This window comes from Filicampus tigris, chromosome 12 (genome assembly GCF_054856515.1).
Source record: "Filicampus tigris isolate MCC_2025a chromosome 12, RoL_Ftig_1.0, whole genome shotgun sequence".
NCBI lineage: Eukaryota > Metazoa > Chordata > Actinopteri > Syngnathiformes > Syngnathidae > Filicampus > Filicampus tigris.
Genome location: NC_141228.1, coordinates 19,358,042 through 19,378,181, shown reverse-complemented (window position 1 = coordinate 19,378,181; position 20,140 = coordinate 19,358,042). Strand labels below are relative to the sequence as shown.

General features: G+C 42.7%; 2 protein-coding genes across 10 annotated transcripts in view; one reads left to right on the top strand and one right to left on the bottom strand.

Annotated features, from left to right (window-relative positions):
• LOC147139023 (uncharacterized) overlaps positions 1-17,530 on the top strand; it is a 164,716-nt gene extending 147,186 nt beyond the window's left edge. For 4 of the 6 annotated variants that reach the window (XR_015088924.1, XR_015088925.1, XR_015088926.1 and 1 more), the window contains 4 exons: positions 1,110-1,198; positions 13,799-14,011; positions 14,089-16,878; positions 17,007-17,530. Coding sequence is in view for 2 of the 6 variants with exons in the window: in XM_086046833.1 (XP_085902959.1) it covers positions 1,110-1,186 (77 nt within the window). In the remaining 4 variants the exon portion in view is untranslated. Of the gene's footprint in view, positions 1-1,109; positions 1,199-7,574; positions 7,896-13,798; positions 14,012-14,088; positions 16,879-17,006 lie in introns of those variants that run through there. The other 2 variants (XM_086046833.1, XM_086046832.1) reach the window with 1 other exon arrangement.
• On the bottom strand, positions 10,731-20,134 carry lpxn (leupaxin). 4 transcript variants are annotated; one of them, XM_086046829.1, is made up of 9 exons: positions 19,181-20,125; positions 18,418-18,485; positions 17,925-17,980; positions 17,203-17,293; positions 16,633-16,845; positions 15,448-15,621; positions 14,330-14,411; positions 14,103-14,251; positions 10,732-14,004 (listed from the first exon to the last, which is right to left on the bottom strand). In XM_086046829.1, the coding sequence occupies exons 1-9, from the start codon at positions 19,191-19,193 to the stop codon at positions 13,738-13,740; spliced, it is 1,113 nt and encodes a 370-aa protein (XP_085902955.1). In that variant the 5' UTR covers positions 19,194-20,125; the 3' UTR covers positions 10,732-13,737. The 4 variants fall into 4 exon arrangements, with proteins under 4 accessions (XP_085902954.1, XP_085902953.1, XP_085902956.1 ...); XM_086046828.1 differs by having other exon boundaries at positions 10,731-14,004; positions 14,103-14,411; positions 16,633-16,818; positions 19,181-20,134; XM_086046827.1 differs by having other exon boundaries at positions 10,731-14,004; positions 14,103-14,411; positions 19,181-20,130.
• Positions 20,135-20,140: the final 6 nt, after the last annotated feature.

Below are 20,140 nucleotides of genomic sequence, written 5' to 3'. Positions count from 1 at the left end.
GGGGGGGGGGGTGGATTCAGGAAGTGACCACATGAAGTATCTGTTACGCTTTCGGTTGTGAGTACTCGATGAATGAATGAACACACTGAACGAATGATCGGGGTGGAAGTTTCGGTCTCCAAGCGCGTATGTCACAGTAGTGATCTGTAACCGCCCTGGCTAACATGACGTCATCCGCGAGTGGAGGTCTGCCTACGGTTGCTCGTCGGCGTACTTTGTGCGTCTCGATCTTCAACGTGACACTTTTTCTGCTTCCGCAACGTCAAAGGCTTTGGGCACCTCTGCTGCGCTGAATTTACAGGGAATGAGCGGGGCCGCTTTCATTGGCCAGGAAACACGTCGGCTGTGTTCGCTCCCACAGTGGCGCCAACGCCACTTTCTACCTTGTATGACAGATTGGAGGCGCAAGACGGGGCATATTTATTTCACAGGTCATATTTGTCGTGTACTTTCTCTCGATTCAAAATGACAATGTGTTTTTTATTTTTTTTTATTGTAAACTCCCCCTTTTGATGTGGAATCATGACTTTAATCCATTGTGCAGAGCCCCAGATGTGAAATGGGGCCCACAATATAATGTGCTAGGCTAAGCTAATACGTGACAAGATGGCGGAACAAGCAAAAACCTCGGATGCGAGCGCAGCCAAGTCAAAGTGTGAAACATAAATCCTTGCTCCTCCTTTGAGTCCTTTGCTTTTAAAAAGCTACCAGTGTTTTACAATAGAATGTCAATCAAATGCAAGCCAACGTAGCGATGCATCGGAATCGAATCGTAGGCGCCCGAATCGGAATTGAATCGGATCGAACGGTGAGGTACCCATAGATTCCCACCCCTAATAATATGCACACAAACTGCTCATTTGCAGCCATGAATGAATATTTTTGTGTGCACATTACATCCATACAGATATTAAACATTTTCGCCCCACATTGTGTCGGGGGCACGTACCATTTAGAGAGAAAGGATACATTTTTATGTGGCACGTAAACATACCATTACAAGCGCCATCCCAACGGCCTGACCACACCCCAGTCATCGGTTATTGTGATAATACTATTTTTTTCTCTCCCCCCCGCCCCCTCTTTTCCCCCTCATCACACACTTCCAGCCTCTCTTCGCGCAGGAGCGCATCACATCAAAGCCGGCCGGCGAGGGCGCCCCGTGATGCATCCTCTCTCCGACTGATCACGGGCCATTGTGAGTAATTGTATTATGCCGTAACCATCGAGGCTCTCGCCTTCTCTCTGCCGCATTGAAGGGAAGCAAAGTGGGTGGATGAAGGTGAGTCAGTAAGACTCATCCCGCTGTTAAGCAAATCTGCCTTTTGGCTCGTTAAAGAATAAGACACGGAGAAATCATCACGTTCTCCCCCGCTCGTCGTTGCGACAAGTCTCGGCAGCGGATAATAGAGGCTTTTTATTTTATAATAATATGGAAATTGGGAAACGTGTATACAGTAAAAAGCTCATTTAAGTCACACGCCGGTGCCAAATTGAGTCTTATGCCTTTTTTTGGGGGGGGGGGGGGGGGGCAACATAGCATGAACGGCATGTGTTGCATGAATTTACACACGTGACTTGCACATGAACTCCGTAAGACGCAAAGAGTCCGGATTTGGACTCCTTTTGAAGATGGGCATGGTGCTTCTTTTGAAGATTATCTGATTGAAAGGGGCTTTAATAGCACATGTATGCCGAGCGCATGGCGTCAAAGCGCGCGCACGTATGAAGATATCGTAGGCGGACTGAGAGCAAGCAGCCGGTGATCCGCTGTCTGGTCATTTTGTGAGTTGTCGCAGGAGAATGTAAAAAATCACGCTGATCACGTTTGTGATTTTTCACAATAATCCGATAAGGTAGAAAATGGATCAATATCACCGCTGAGCTATTTTTAGAAAAGGGCCACGCGCTACTCATGTAATCCTTGGAGATGGCGTGGTGCTCACGGGGGAGAGATCCAATGTAAGAGCTGCAGGATATACGTTTGAAATCGGCATTGGCAAAGGTAACGAGAGACCGAGCCCTGCTGTAAAAAAAAAAAAAATGTAATTACCGGCCCCCGAAAATGTTCCATTTCCCATATCAATAGTTCAAAATGTAAATATAACACAACCTATGATTTTGAGAAAAAAAAGTTCATTTCAAACAACCTTACTCCTAAAAATAATTTGTTACAGATGATAGGATTCAAGAAAAATGCACATGCGGCAAAGACTCTCTGCAACAACCCAGGCTAAACTTAGCTCCCCCCTGACATACAAAGCTCGTCTCTCTGCCAAGGCGTACGACTTCCGCATACTTTCTTGGACCAATTACTGTACTACTTTCCTGTTTAGACTTTGGTGACGTCTTGAGGCATCTTTAGGGTGATTCATAAAGCGCACAAAACTGCAAGTAGCTGTTTTTCAGTGAACAAAAAAAAAAAAAAAAAAAACATTTACATGGCTCACTCTATTCATATGATAATGATCTTTGTGGTTGTCGTTTGCGCTGATGTAGAAATCAGACGCAACCACCACGTATTAAGGCACAAAAAAAAAAACCCCACAAAGTTATTGTACTACTGCTTAGTCATTCTAAAAAAAATACCAATATATTTTATATTTATTTATTTATTATATTTAATATATATCAATATATTTTCATTAGCTCACCCGTGACCCGAATGCTATCGAAAATGAATGGAAGGACTTTTTTTTTTTTTTTTAAATTGTGCAAGTGTACCTAATAGTGTGTCCAGTTGAAAATGAATGGAAGGACTTTTTTTTTTTTTTAAATTGTGCAAGTGTACCTAATAGTGTGTCCAGTTGAAAATGAATGGAAGGACTTCTTTTTTTTTTTTTTTTTTTTAATTGTGCAGGTGTACCTAATAGTGTGTCCAGTTGTGACTAATGTTGCTTTTAAGTGACTATAATTGATGGCCTGTAAGCAGCGGGGAGAGGGGCTTTTGAAGCCGTGTCTCCTAATAATAAGCCGGCACGCACACACATAAACATACACATACCACTCTCTCCGATATGAGCATCCCTCTTATATCTGCTCTTCACCAACACGCGGAGCTGTTCTGGTGCTTGACAGGAAGCAGAAGGGCTGTCAACAGGCCTGTTAGGAAACAGTCCGGCTCAATCGTGCTGCACGCACGCACGCACGCACGCAGTGACATGAACACACATCCACAGATGAAACACGTCAACAGTCGCTGGCTTCTATGGCACCGTAAAAACAAACGCACTGAGAGGTCCTGAGAGAAAAAAAAAAAAAATGAAACAGCACGCCTTGTATGACCGGAGGGCTCTCCAATAAAAAAAGCATACACACACACACACACACACACACACACACACGGAGCTCTCATAGGAAAGATCTAGTGAGGTCATTTTCTGCTTCTTCAGCTGATCCGGAACATGTGTTGGGCTGTGATCTATACTTTTAAGACACGGACGAAAGAAAATAGAGCGACTTTATGTACATTTATTTGTGATTTAGCCTCAAGCTCCGTTTATAGGCATTTTGTGCGCTTCTACCTTGTGCTCAGTGTTGCTGTCACCACCTCCTTGGCTTGGTTTAGACTTTCTGAAATTTCCAAACATGTCAGGACCTATGCGAGAACCGCCACCTTGCACCGTAGAAATAAATAGAACGACTAGAAATAGTCGCGGGAATAAGAGGATCACAACATATGTACCGTGACGGCACCTCTTTCCATTTGTTCATGATAAGCACCACCATACTCAAAATGCTCCTATTGGCCAAAGTTAAATACAACTGAACCGAACTTGACAAATGCTACTTCATTAGAAAAAAAAAAACCAACTAAAAATTGAAGTCACTTCAACGTTATGCACACTTTGAATAATTAATTCACTGACTCTAAACAGAAAAAAATGGATTTGTGTATGCCCAGAGAGCTGTTTGTAATATTTTGTCCCTTTATATGAAACTAAATATCCATAATACAATAATACTACAAATCTGTGTCAGTATGTTTCAGTGCACTGGTGGAGCTAGTGGGGGGGCCACTGGGGCACTGCTCCTCCCCCGAAATATGCTTGGACCCACCCATAATTTACTTTTGGGTATTTCCTGATTTTTCCCGTGAATTTTTTCCCCACGTTTCCCCCAGACCTACGTCAGGAATGTATGATGAATTTTCATCAGCGTTTTCTGAAGAATTTTTGGGAAAAAAAAAAAAAAGTTTTTGTTGTTCTGCCCCCTTGAGATATCCTTATCCATAGTTTTATTATTAACAGCATTTCAACTTTACAAAGGACCATCTTTTTACTTATTACTCATTTCCTTCTTTTATGTCCGTTATGACACTAATCACTTTAAGCTAAGCAGGAGGAATTCACACAGGGAGCCCTCAAGTTAAATGCCCTTGTTCTTCCTCCCCGGTTTACTTTCCTCCATATCGCTTAAAAAAAACAAAAAACAAGATCTTAATGGATCAAAATCTCAACTGAACCGCAGTTGACTTGACCTCTTTCTGTTTGTCTTTTTTTTCTCTCAAGATGTCATCATCCATGGAGGCTAAAAAATACAACACGCTTATTTGTGTGGGCATGTGTGCGTTTATTTCGAACATTTACAAAAAGAACACACTGTTATTACAAGCACACTCGTGTGGGTGAAAAAGACAAAACAAACAAACAATAAAGCAACAATGAACGCAACAAACGACAAAGTAACGGGCTGCGTTGATGACGTTAGCCATTTATATTTTTTTTTTAAATAAAAAAAAGCAGAAAAATGAACACTAAAGTCAAATACGGGTCCCTGAAAAATCTAGCCAAGTACATTAAGGAAGTATTTGTACCCAACCACTGAGAAGGTCGCACTATACAATTACACTCTGGGGAGCTCCGAAGTTTTCAGCCGGCACTGCGAGACAGTCGGCTGATTTATGAGCCGGCACTGAGCCCGTTTCACTGTATTTGGGTCCGAGGCGCGCCGCCGTGATTGAGAGTCGCTTTCGAAGCGAGCCCCCCGGACCCCTCACTCATCACGTTGCGCACACCCTGCGGATGACTGGATTCTGTTTTGATATCGCACGCTCTCCACCAAAGTTGACAGAGCAACGTTTACTAAGTAATCGGAGCATGCAGGATACAGACTCCGCTGTTCTTATGGGGGCGCTGTTTGGATTTTGTCCCACGTAAATCTCTCTAAGGCTCGGAAACCGCACGTTCCAGCTTCATTCGTGATGCCATTTTTCCACAAATGGAAGCAGCTCCCAGGTGTCTGTCGCATGCTGAAGTCATAATATCCCAAGGGTCATGAATTGCAGTGGTGCCTCGAGATACGACCTGAATTCGGTCTGTGACTATGCTTGTAACTCAAACACAAGTACCTCAAAGATCTGAAAGTATCTCTTTCCCTTTTGAAATGAATTGAAATGTGATACAACAGTACCAGCCTCCCCAAAAAATGTTTTTGTAGTGTCGTTAAAGAAGAAGAATAGCACTCAGATATTGCACTTAAAAACATACACTATCCAGTTTATTTATGTATTTATTTTTGCCACATTTTTCCTCATTTCAATTGACATTGTTATACTGCTATATATTGCTATACCGTTTGCATTTAAATATCCGTTGCTAAAAAAATGTAATACGGCAACGCCCATATGCTTGATTGTTTGTTAGCATTAAGCTAGCAAACTTTTGTAAGGCAAAGTCATGTCTAATTGTTTTATTTTTAGTTTGACAGGGTTATAACAATGTGACCCTGATGCTAATCGCCATCTCGCCTATGCCGTTTTACATTGTTAGCATTAAACTACTAAGATTTTCTAAGAAAAAGTTGAGCGGTTTGATTAAGTACACAACATGTAATTCTCATTGTTTTATGTTTAGTTTGGCACTAAACTTGAACTGGTGGTGGCAATAAACACCTTGAAGCCTCTTCTTTGAAGAATTGTTAGCTATCTGCTAAGCTGCTGCTTGTTGTCACGCGAGTTGAGTTGAGCTCACTGCTACTATACAGCAAATGTTTGGTTGCAAGTCAAAGTCAACTCGTGTTGGCACACATAGCTAAAATTCACATGGGGTTTTGTGGCTATGCTAGCTAGTGACAGCTAGCATGTAACATTTTGCAGTGTTAATGCTAATCGAGTTATATTTTGGCTTTGACTTGATGTTGGTTTTCCATGGATTAGCGCATTTTCTTCACCCATGCAATTTCTATTGCGCTTTTCCTCATTAGAGTCACGGGTGAGCCGGAATGAGATTTGAAGCCCGAACTTGGGAGGCAGACAACCCAACCACAGTGCTAGTTCTCACCGAAATATTATGTTTCCACCTTTTTTAATACAGACGACAACATGGTATCAATGGCAGATGTTCCCATGCTTGGTTTGGTCATTCAGGAAAATTCACATCTCAATTTTCTCCTCCTGTGTTGTCCTTTACATTTTTGATGTGTTATAATATCAAACATCATCAAAATAAAAACCTCAGCCCGTCAATGCTGGGAAGAATTTCTTATTTTGAAATGTGTTTCGCATTTTATGTTATTATCGTATCACTGAACATGTCCACGAGCAACTTGGATTGGGAGTATAAATGAACCACAGAGTTTGTAATTTGAGCTATAATCCCTTAATGGAGAGTTGACTCTGTAATATTTCCATAGACGGACATAACATTGTGGAGGAAAAGTGAAGGCGATAAAAATCAATGAATAATGCCAATGTTCCTGTTTGTTTGGGTTCATTGGCTACCGTACAGATACAAATACATACAGTTAAGCCTGAAATGATTCATATCCTGGCCAAATTTACTTTCAGTGTTTTTTTTTTTGTTTTTTTTTTAATCAGTTGATTGTGTATCTTCTGGAAATGACACAATAATGTGGCAAAAGACTGGAAGAACTTGCGTTGAATATTTAGAAGACATTAATTTTGGGGGGTAATTGAACATTTTGCCAAAAACCACAAAAAACTTTTTTTATGAGCTGATTAGATTCCCTGATGCAGTATTTTTTGCTTCAGCTGTAATTGGGTAAGAGTATACATTTGGATTTATTTCTTTTTTTTAAACAATTAGAAAGTGGACAAATGTTTTATTCTGATAAAGTTAGAGTGATCGAGCAAAGAGCCTTGTGTTAATTATTCTACTGTTATGACCATTTTTTTTTTTTTTCAAATGAAAGTTTGATGTAGTTCCCCTGACAGAAACGGGAAATAGTCCATGTTTGTCTACATGCCCTGTGGTCGGCTGCCGTCCAGTCCAGGTCAGCTGGGATAGGCACCTGCACACCCGTGACCCTAATGAGGATATTTGGTACAGAAGAAGAATGGATGGATGGACGGTGCACGAATAGAGATGCAAATTGGCCGCTAAAATTGAACCCAATTTTTGGTCTTGTAAGCCGATTTGATCTGACACAGCATTTTCGATTGGCCGTTCCATCTGCAGTGTTGCACCTTCTGCAGAGTCCAGAATTAATCAAAAGGCGGGAAGGACTTTCAGAATATCTCCTTGGATGTACAGTAAAGGTCTGTCGCTGAAGGATACTTGAGTCACTTGTGTCATAGAGGCGGTGTGTAGCATGCCTGACATCTCTCCTTGCAGGCCTTCTTCTTCCCAGCCTTGAGCAAACCACAAGACTTGTTTCAACCTCAGGAGGCGGATCACTTCTGTTGGGCGTTATTGCAGTTCCAAGAAAATCACATAATGATGTGTAGTCTGGCGGCCACACAGGCGGCGGATTTGGATACGCGGCGTATCTACAACTGGCCTTGTCCAAGCAGTAAAACTGTTGCGGTGACCCCCCCCCCCGTGACCCTACCTCAACCTTGACACCTGATCTGGTTCCGAGGCTTCTCCCCTAAAAACGTCGCCGGAATCGATAAACGTACGATAATGGAGACGACCCGAAGTGCAATATCCAACTGCCACCAACACTCCCGAACCATGTTGAAACTTCCCGATGGGCGTTTCATTTGACCAGCGCCACAGATCCCGGCTCCCCTGGACCTTTGGCGCACTGGCACGCCGTACTGTGCGCCCACACAATGACGCAGCGTTATGAAGCCATCCATCATCCTGACAGACTGCAGAGAGAAAAAAAAAACAAAAAAAACAGCTCACTGTCTCTTCCTTTCCCATGAAAGCCAAGCCAGTTTGCTTTGTGGGCAGCATTAAGTTCCAAGCATGCCCGAGCCAATACCATATGGGTGAACCACTGCAAAATTTGAGGATGAACAGCTACAAAAGACAAAAATTCAAACGTTAGCTTGTTAGTCGCTGCTGTCTGCGCCTCGGGAGGCTGCAGTGTTATATGCCGCAATCTCCACTTTGCTGCACTGGTTGGGTGGGTGATGACGGACATTCCTGATCAGGACGTTGTCGTATTTTTCTGTCTCCGGCCCGGTACCAAACGGCAGGGGGACCACTCATTTAAACTAGTGCTGTCAAGCGATTAACATTTTTTAACTAATTAATCGCAAAAGTTTCCATAATTAATCGCGATTAATCATATTTTTCAACTCCATTTTTTTACAAAGCTTGGAACCAATATTTACTTGAGTAAAATCTAGGAATTAATGTGGGAAAAAAATAATATACCAAAGACGTGCAACTGATATGGTATTTGAATTTGGCTTTGAAAAAGCATGTAAATTAAATTGTATTTCTCCAATTAGCCGTCGAGCAACCTTTAAAGAAAAACTATGTAAAAGTCTGTCTTTGTGACAGTGACTCTCCTCTAAGTTTGGCTGCACAGTGAGCAGAGGTCAGCTGCTACAGAAAGTAAATAAAACTGAGTTAACTGAGTTAAATTTTTTTAGTGCCTAAATTAATCTCCATAGTTAATGCTTTAAATTTGACAGTCCTAATTCAAGCCATAACTGTACCACAAATGCTGATCCCAAAACAGTTTCATATCATACATACTGTATGTACATGCACATGTGGCAAAGACTCTCTTCCGCTAACAACCCGGGCTAAACTTAGCTCCTCCCTCACATTGTCTCTCAGGGGAGATGACCCCTTCCTTGACGCCAATGTACTACTTTTCTTTCAGACAGGGCTTTGGTGCCATCTTGTGGCATCTTGGCGTGTTTCGGAAAGCGCACCCAAAACCCCGAATAGGTGAGTTTTTCGGCGAACAACTGGGATGGCGAGAGGACTACAAATTGAATTATTTTAGTTTAAGACATTGCTGCTGGTAATTTAAAAAAAAAAAAAAAAAAACGAGAATAAGAGAGGATTGTATTTTTCCTAAGTGGTTGGTGCCCCACCACTTGTTTTCCACCAAACCGCCACTGTGTGTTTAGCAAGGAGTTCCAACACGAAACATTGGCAGGGGGCTGTTGGCAAGATGAGAGCGAAAGACTTAAAAGGGATTGCCGTAAATTTTGGTGTCATTTTCCTAAGAACCTCCCATAGTGTTGGCCCTCGGGAGCCGACTCCATTTAACCCATAAAAGCCAAAACCGGTTTTAAGCATCAGCGGGTGTACGGACGAGGCAATATGTGTGTGCGTGAGTACGCGCGTGAGCGTGTGTGTGATGGCAAAAATTGCTCAGTTGAAGGCCAAGAAGAGCGTGATGTTTCTTTTGGACGGACGAAGCAGTTAGGTATCAGGTGTGATACCTACACCGGCACCAGAGAAAACACGGCTGAAGTGGACGAGCTCGCCCTGGCTGAAAGTTATTACCGAGGTGTTGAAGTTGCTTTTTTTTTTTTTTTTTTTTTTTTGGTTCTGTGGTTAAACACGCTCATCTGAAGTCACACAGAAACACTTCGGGTTCACTGCAAATTTTTTTCCCCCCAGCACAGACGCCAACAATTTATCTCCACTTCATCATGCCTCTGATCTTCTTCATTTTGACGCTCTTTTGGAGAAAAGTATGTGAAGGTTAAACTGGCTTCCCAGATTCCAGTAGTCAATTTTTTTTTTTTTTTTTTTTTTAGATTTCATCTTCTATGTGTTGCCATGTGAATATAATCTGCCCAGGGCCTTCAAGTCCTGGCCCATGACATTAGCGATGGCTGTTATTATTTTTTTTTTAACCAATCAGATTTAGGCCTGCTTGCTAAGAGTGACAACAGCATTTTTCCATCCTCTGATTTGGTTGAGCTAAATATGTGCATGGGAAATGATTAAAAATCCAATTTCAAAGGCTGACTTTCCAAAGAAAAACTGGACATGGTGAGGATGGGTCAGCCAACATGGTTGCTGGCTGGCTTGTCTTTGGCATCAAGTCTCTCTGCACTTCCAAAGTGCAGAGAGACTTGATGCCAAATACAGCAAAAATAATCCCCAAAAAAGTGTGCAAATCATGTTCAAATTGTTTTATATTCTAGAGAAAAAAATGTTTTGTGTATGAACACCCGCTGAGTTTGTTTCCCGGTTTACTAATTGGACGGCTGGCTCGATCGATACCTTTGACGGTGACGGGCTGAAAACTCTTTTTTTTTACAGGAAAGGGCGGGGCCAGCTGGATGTAACTCATCGTGGCTTTGTTTTGTTTTGTTTTGTTTGGTGTCAGGCCACCCTCGTCAACCCGGCTTGATGAGCGGACACAAACCTTTTATAGGAGTCTGGCTAAGTGGATTGGATTTCAGTGGTTCAAGCAAAGGTTGCAACTGCGCCTCCTTGCCCTCCTCACCTTGTGTCCCACAGTGTCCATTATGGCCCTCACGTCCCCCCCCCCCCCCTCATCCGCCACCCCCGCCTCTAAGCATCTCACGGACCAATGCACTCATAGCCCTCTCCCACCCCCAAAATGTTTCCTCCACCGGTTCACTGTTGTAAATGTTACCTGAGTTCCACTCTCTCGTCTCTGCACACATGGCCCTTTATTCAGCACCCTTTTAAAAAACCTGCACTCGCATTTCACGTTTGCTCACTTTTACTACGTGCAAGCCAGTCCTCTTCATACCCGCTTCATTTAGCTGTAAAACAACAGTCGTGTGTATATATATATATATATATATATATATATATATATATATTTCACATTTAAGTCCTGCATATCATATCATTGCGTTTGACAGTCTTTTTTTTTCTATTACGTATTTAGTATGGAGATGAAAAAATATCCCCGCGGGCAGGCTTGTTTGTGCAAAAATCAAATAAAAAATAGCGCTGCCAGCAGGTATGAATAATACAAATAATGGTGTTTACATTTTGTATTATCCTATCTATTATTATGAATAGAAACATCAAATCCATTAGCCCGTTATTTCATATTTTATTGTTCGATTTTCAGGGGTCTATTGTTTTGTCCGTTTTCACGTCCTCCGCGTACCTTTGCCCTTCGCCGCATCGCCAGCGCAAAACGAAACGCCGTTTGGCGATCTGACGTTGAGATCGCCGGATTTGACCTAACGCCGCGTTGACACTTCTTCCGTGATGCAAAGTCTCGCGTGGTGCATACGAGACTATAAGAGGGGAGCGATGACAGCATGATTAATGCCCACCTCTGCAAGCGCTCGCAAAACGAGTCGACGCGCGAGAGAAAAGCTGAAGGAAAGCATCTCATAGGGCCAAGAAAAACGAAGCACCGCGCAGCTAACGGTACGACGCCGCACAGGGTCAACTGCAGTTAGGCGAGTCAACTTAAAGGCGCAGTTAGCTCACTTTATAAGTAGGTTGTTCTCATGTGACGTTACGCTAGTAAAAGGGCAGTTTTCTTCTTTTATGCGAGCACCGCGGCTCCATGTTACTTAACACTTCCCAAGTTTAACAGACTCGTTTTATTTCCTTCTTTCTATATAAACATTTTTGGCTCTGTGTGAAAAGAACCGGACAGGTATTAAACTTGTTTTGACCATTGTCCTAAATGGTGTGTTTGAGAACGTTGGGTAAATTTCAAGATGCCAAAAACAAAGTCTTAGTATCATGGCCTATTAATCAGAGCTGGACATTTTACGACAAATGCGAGCGTATGTTGTTTGTCATCCGTCCGCGGCGTGGGCGCACTTTCCGTCGTTCGCCTTTTTTTTTCCCGGGGGTAAAAAAAAATGGCCGTACGTCGGCGATTCGGGCAAAATTTTCACGAGTTTAATAAAACATTTTTAAAAATCATATTAACTCATTCACTGCCAGACATTTTCAGACCCTCTTTTACCCTAAGGTTTGAAAACAAATTGGAAAAAATATAAATAATATAAATGACCGAACTGTGAAAAGACATATAAATTCGTCTTTGGCAGTGAATGAGTTAAGAGCAGTCTTGCAGGAATATTGATTTCCACAATATTCACGTGGATTCCTCCCACAAAAAAATGTGCGAGTAGGTGACCCACGATGTATCGTGGGAACACTGTAATTAGCAATATGGTATAGAATGGCACAACATAATGCCAATTAATAACATCTTTTCTAAATAGCCAAAACGCAACACCATGCTATTTGTTATTCCTAGTGACATATGAATCATATCCCTCAACATGCAAAGTACATCGGCAGTACATTTTTCCTCCCAAAAAAAAAACCCCGAGAGCACTTAGTGGTTGATCCATCTCTCGTCACCCTGAGTGAGTTGTTTGAGTGCTGCAGTGATGTTTGGGCGCTCCGTCGACAGTAAAAACGACTTTGTTGACTCGAGCCCCTTCATCAATCTTCCACACGCTGCTACAAAGGAGTCTGTGTTGAGAATGAAGAACACGTGTATCTGCAGGGTCGTATGCATGTGCTGGCGACCAGTTGGTCGGTCAGTGTCGTAAAGGAAAACTCCGGTTGGCACGGCGACAAGCTCCAACAGCAAAGAATACAATTCCCTTATGTATTTAATATATATATAATAAAACCCAGTAGTGCCAAGCACACTTTTCATTTCGGTTGCAAGGCACCCTCGCAGAAGACGGTAATTGTAATGAAATTCTGTAGCTTGCTAAGTAAGACTATTTGGAAGCAAAATATATGATTGGAAATTTTGCTGCATGCTTTGAATGGGGGGGAAAAGCACCACCTAGTGGACAATATACCAAATCGGAACGTTAACGTCAAGGATGGCTTGGGTTTTGCTAAAATAATTGTGAGATCAAAAACGGCGCTGTCAGTGCTTTTCAATGCATGGGACGGTTTTTTTTTTCCGATTTTTTTGTTGGTTTATGTGTAGCGACAAATATGACAATTCAAAAATGTTTAAAAAAAAAGCAACATCCTCTGGCAAATTTGATCTAAATTCATTCAACACGTTGGAAAACAAAAATCTCTAGGAACTCTTTAGGGTTAAGGTGTGTAGGCCGATATTTTTGTGTCTTGGGTGTAGCATCAAATCCTAACCTCAGCCGTGTAGCCATAAGTGACCCACAATACGGTAATAACCAGAATAACATGGGCATTTTACTACAAATTGAGCGCCCGTTATTCATCATCCGTCCAAAGCGTGGGTACCCTTCCTCCATCCGTCATTCGCCTTTTTTTCCGGGGGGTAAAAAAAATGAGTATGTACTTTATATAGGCCGGTCCGACTCTAATTTCAAACGGCCGTCCGTCGGCGATTCCGACTAAATTTTCACTAGCACCCGCCCCCCGGACGATATTGGAACAAAAATAGTGACTCACAGCGCTTTGGAAGCCTTTCCTCCCGGCACTCGCCGCGGCCGCGGATTACTGACGAATTGCAGACTAAATAAAGGGGCCCGTCTATTTCGAAAATGTTCCCGTAAATCGTCATCAAAACGGGCGTCCGTCAGTGACGTATGGACGGACCGGTCCGTCACGTAGGCGGAGCGCCCGGCTCTGATAAATAACCTTGCTGTTTTTCCATCTTCACACGTCACACAATGAGTTTGTGAAAGCACGTCGAGCAGTACGGTCTGCCTTTGTGCTCCTGAAAGATTCCCTGGCTCAGCTGCCGCAGACAAAAGGCGCACACGAAATGCTCCGGGTGGAACTTGCTGTCCAGGGCTGAGATGCAGCGGCCCACGATAGGCTGACGGCAGCTGCCGCACAAAGTGCCCTGACGCGTGTGGAAGTGCGTCTGGCAGAGCGGGCGGCCGTCCAGCTCCATGAAGCGGCCGTCAGGAAATGGCTTGAGGCAGTCCTGGAAGGTAGCAAAATGACCCACGCTGAGTAGAATCTGTATTGATGTCTCTTTAGTTTTTTGACCGAACTACATATGTGTGAGGACGAGGAGCTCACCGCACAGACGAAGCATTCGGGGTGCCAGGTGTCGTCGGCCGCGGTCAGGTACCTCTCCGTCACTGACCCCCCGCAGCCTGCGCACTTGGGGGCAAAGAGGCGATAGAAGTCACCGGAACAGTAAGGCTTCCCGTCCTTCTCCAGGAAACCTTTGAACACACGTTCCCCAATGACCTCATTTGCCTCCTTTTTTCGGAAGGCGCGATACACAGGTTTCATGGAAGTACCGTCGTCTCCAAAGAAATCGCCACAGTGTGCGCAGAAAAAGTGATCTGGATGCCAGGTCTGGTCCAGAGCTGTCAGGATGTTCTGTCACATCAAACATCAACATATTACCGATTCTATTGCCATTACCAACTATACGGGATTATGTTGGATTTTGTGTGAATTATATTAATCCGCATTTTGTATGCATAAAATAGTCTTGCCGAGAGCATGTTATTGCTTTAGTTTAGCTTTGTTTAGCTTAGCCGAGATCGGCTTGGTTTAGCTTATTATCTTGTTTTAGCTTTAGTTTGGTTGGCTATGAAGATTTTTAACGTTTTTTTTCTTCAGGCTTTCTGCTCATGTTAATTGACTTTTCAATTCGGTGTGGTTAATTCAGCAAAGACAAGCACACATTTGCCAACTGACAAAGACGCGGTCAGATGATGCTAAGTCATGCTAACGAATGTGCACACAAATGAATGAAATCCGATTTTAGGATTCAGCAAGAGGTGGCCGGGCTGGTCCGCGAATACAGTCATCCACCGCTAATCATGAGGTATGGGGGCCAAGTGAATAGCGCAAAACTGCGAGAAATCTTATCATATATATTTTTCCACACGAACTGGGACTAGGAAGAAAGCTTGCGAAAACAGAGAACGTCCAAAGGGATCTTTGCGACCATTTGACACCTAATAAAAGAAGCTAAAGGGCAATGTGCCTACAGAAAAGCACAACTGGCTTTAAATTCCACAACATCGTTAGCTGATTTAGGATAGCGTACATTTACTAGTTAGAACGAATTGCAATCGCTCCACAACCGCCTGTGCACTTTCGAAATCTTTGTTGAACAAGCGGCAACAAAATCAGAATTATATTCACACACGGCCTGACGTTTTGCCACAACTTTGCGCAGGCGCTCAACACGGAGCTTGGCTAGCGGTTAGCTAGTTAACAGCCTGCCAACTCTACTCTCTGATTCGCTGGGTCAAATTCGTTTTTTCAATGCAATAATTCCATAGTTTGATGACTCAAATTCAAATATAAAGGTTTCACGTTCGCTCGCAGACGCTATTTCAGCCAATGGGATGGATTCCTGCCCATTTGTTGCTGTGGATGAATGGATGGCCTCTTTCCTCACCTGCACAATGGGCCCTCTGCAGTAGGCGCAGCGCGGAGCGAACAGCTGCTCGTAGTCTTCCCGGCAGTACGGGCGGCCGTCCCTCTCAAAGTAGCCTGAAGTGCTCAGCTCCGTCTTGCACGCCGCGCACACAAAGTGCTGCGGGTGCCACATTTCACCCAGCGCTGCGATCAGCTGCGCGAGAGAGCACAAAAGCATCGTACGCGTGAGAGGCCGTCGGGGACATCATTCGGGATGACGACTCACACACACACACACACGACTGAAATGCTCTCACGCGCACTTCTGAAACACTCTCACACATGCAAGTTCAACTCTCTCACACACTTCTAAAACACCGTCAAACACACTACCGAAATGCTTTCATACACACTACTGAAACAGTCTCACACAGTACTGAAATGCTCTCATACACATTTACTGAAACACTCTCACACGTGCAAGTTGAACTCTCTCACATACTTCTAAAACGCTCTAATACTCACTACTGATACGTTTTGATACACACTACTGAAAGGCTCTCACATGGTCTACTGAAATGCTCTCCCACACTAGTGAAACACTCACACTCATCGACAAAATCATTCTCGGCCACACAACTGCAACAACTAAACACTCACAAACTCATTCTGAAATGCTTTTAATACACCTAACTGAAACGCTCTCATGCATCTCACAACTAATGAAACATGCACACAAAAATGAAACACTCTCACAACCTACTAAAACTTTTTCTGCCACACAACTGAAGCGCTCTCACGGGCACTGCTGGTCTTTTTCACTCACATACTCACTGATTAAACTCTCTCACACATGACTGAAACTTTCTCAGGCAGACTACTGGATGCGTTTTCACTCAGACACTGTACTGAAATGCTCTCACATTCCTGAAACTTTTTCACTCACACTACGTAAAACAGTCTCACACACTATGGATTTTTTTTTTTTCTGGCCACAAACATTACTGAAATGCTCTCTCACACGCTACTGAGGTGCTCCCAGGCTCATTGTTTCATTATGTGTGTCGGTGAAAAAGATGTCGGTCGTAAATGTAAGAGCATTTCAGCCGTATGGGTGAGAGGTAATCCCAAATTTGAATATCTCTGATGACTCCTCATACAGTAAATTCACGTCTACAGCAACTTGTTGCCTTCCATGCTGTTCATTTTTCAAACTTTCCAGTACCTTCCCCACTATAACCTTGTTACAGGCGGCACAGAGGCCCTTGGCTGCCGTGTTGACTCCAATCTTTTCCAAGTCGGTGGTCAGTCCTCCGAGAAGCTCATCAATGCTGTCTTTGCTCCCGGCTGAAGCCGCCTTTGCATCCAAATCCCGTCGAGCGTCCTTTGCTTTCCCCTCAGCGGACTGCTCCTGCAAAAGCGGCGAAGACGTCGCGTCCTGAACGGAGATAGGAGGCCCAACATGAGCTGAGTGAGTGAGTGATGACGTCAGCTTGCGTCGGTGTCCATTTTGTAACAATGCTGCCCCCTCTTGACGAGAGTGGCAAAGTTCACAAATTAGTCCACCCGTTCATTTTCTTATCCTTTAAATGCTCACAGGTGAGCTGGAAACCAGTCCAAGGGTGACTTTTGGGGCGCGAGGTGGTTGCCAGAGTACAAGACAAACAACCATTCACATTCACACCTTTGTGGGAGGAAATTGGAGGAAACACAAACGCATTTGGGAGGACTTGCAAACTCCACACAGAAAAGGCCCAATGGGAGACTCAAACCGACTAAGCAATATAACACTCACCTCTGATCCCAGGCTCATCAGCTCTTGCAAAATAGAGTCCAGCTCGATGGTGGGTGAGTCCGGGGAAGCTTCCTCAGGAAGGGGCGGCTCACTAAAAAACCCACAAGAGGCCGAGGCATTAGATACTCGAGTACAGTATGTAGTGCAGACCGTATATTATCACATGGGATCGTGTTGTTTTGCTCAAACGATCGACTATCTTCTTCCTTGTTAAATCTAAGTCAAAATCTGCTTTTTCTTTGGCTTTTTGTGCGTTTTGTAATGCCCTCACTAAAGGGTGCCAGGAAACATGGGACGATAACAATACAGCAGAAAATTGAAAGAGGGAGATATGTCTCTGTTCTGGTTGCTCAGTACAATACGGTCAAAGCAACAACAAGTCAACATCAGGACTAATTTCCCACACATACAATATTCCTCACTCTGCGTGTTTGCCAGAATGTAATTCAAGTTTGGGGTAAGTGTCATTAAATTCATCGATTAAATTCTACACGACATGATGTATATCAAAATGCCCGTAGGCAAATTTTTTTTTTGTTTATGGCAAAAAATTGGACCCTAGAAGAAAAAAAAAAAAAAACAGTTCAAATATAATTGATCTCAGTGGGCAGAAGAAAAAAAAGAAATATATTCGACCAAGTAGACCAACATAAGCAAAAGGGATTGTGTTCTGTGGAGGTTTCATTTGTATAATATTGAGATGCTATACAGTGAATGAGCACCTGTGAAGTCTTAGGTTACATCCCTTTTTAGGTCCAGTGCTGACTGCCGCTGACACCTGTAGAAAAAAAAAAAAAAAAAAAATAGACCAACAAAATATTCAGTTGCTCTTTTTAAATGATGCATTTGGTTGTTGAGAGTTCATGCCAAGAACAGGAACTGAAATGGAAAACTCCACAATTAAGTACGACATAGTTTTCAGTCTTTGCACGTTTCAACTTCTACATCTTCTATCATGTACGTATGTATAGAAACAAATCTTCAAATTCACTTTAAAGCACCTTTAATCATTGAAATGAGGATGAATTATGTTATTATTGAAATAAGATATACAAGTACTGTATATTTTACATACACTTTTTTTTTTTTCTGACCTCTTCTATCTCCAGCCCGGTTGTCCATTTTTAATAAAAATCAAATGTGACCCTTGACCACAAAAGATGAATCACCCCCGGTCTCTGTTACATTGTGATTTTGTGGTTCCTTGACGTTTACCTCTTTCAAGGTTGCATTTCTGCCTTCTGAAGTGCTCGGATTGAGGGCCAGCTCCTCCAGCAGCAAATCTGGACACGAAAAGCAGGTTCAAACACTTGCTGGGATTCGTGAATACGCTACAGTCATCCAACAAATGAATTCCACTTTTGGCATTGAACGTTTAGCCGGTTGGTGTGATTGCGTTTCCCGTAAAGCTTGTCTCAGAGAGCAGAGATGTTGGTGTTATCGGTTTGAGATTCATTTGTGCAAACAAGTTTCCTCAGGAAGTGATATCACTTTTTTACAGAAGTAAAACTTGCTGAAAGAATCGGGCGGAAAATATGCAGCCGTGTTTAACTCGAGCTTGGTGCATCTGCGCTGTTATTAATGATGGGAATAATGGAATAGCAATAAATGTGTTATTCTGGAATAACCGCCACTAAACATTTTGCCCTTCTCGTGTTGCTGAACGTTATATCATACAGGAAACAACCACAAAAATAATCATGTGAAATGAATACCTCTCTTCAATTTTCAATCACAAGTGAGCATTATTAACTTTGTCAAGGCAAGTTTTTGGACTGAATCTGATTAGTTTGTGAATGCGCACCATTACGTTTGTGATTGAATAATTGCACGATATTGTACTTGAGACAACAACATGGAAGTTAGTGAGAGGGTAAAAACATTGTTTTGTATATTACTTACACACTGCCTATAAGTTGTGTTCTAAATCCCAAGCACATAAGAATCACTGCAAATAAGTAGGAAAAAGTTGCCTTACCAAGCTCATCCATGTTTCTCTCAGATGAATCTGTGTGTGTGGGTGCGTGTGTGTGTTGTTGTTTTCCCCCCTTCCTGCAACTGCTGATGCTAAAGTAACCAACCACAAGTCATTTCTTCACTTCCTCTGATGATATTTCTGTTACGTTGCTGAAGTCAGACGTTTTTCACTTAAAGTCACCCATTCTTGTATTCACACATTGTGAATGCTATCACCAAAATAACGTGACAGTGTCGTTGGTCGTTTTATCCCGCAAAGGTTGAATCCAGACAACTGGACTTTTCTTCTCCCCAAATAAATTACTTGGGCAAATACGCTATTAGGCTAATGAATTTTACGTCAACTTCTTCCAAAGATTTTTTCCCCCCCTAGTTTAACACATTCAACAACCATTAAAAGACACAGTTCACTTGTTTTCTGGGTTTGGTCACGTGACGTTCGTAATACGGCCTATGGGTACTTTCACGTCGATTTCAGTCGACACCAGGGGGCAGTGCTGCATAAAATGTCAGTCTCTGGTATCAAAACTTGGATGGCTGAAAATGGGTGGATTCTGATCCATTCTTATTCCACGAACACAATATTACTCAGAATGCCGTGTTTAGACTAGTGGGGGCACATAGAACCCATCATTAGGAAGAACATTTTTCACTTCACTTCCTCTTAAATCTTCTTGAAGCACAAAAGCACGAACAATTTGAAAAGCGTGCAGTGCAACGTCAAATCAAATGTTTGTTTTTAAAAATAAATACATTATTTTAATAAGCTCAATAACAACAGAATTTAACAAAAACATTTTCGGCCACCATATGGCAGAAATCACTTGCAATTGCGTCACTTACCTCACACCATGGAGTCGAGACCAATAACACTGAAAACAGGGGGAAGTTCATATTCCGTCCCGATTTATTTCATCACCTACAAGTATTCAATGTCTGTTTTTGTTTAGAATAGTTTATT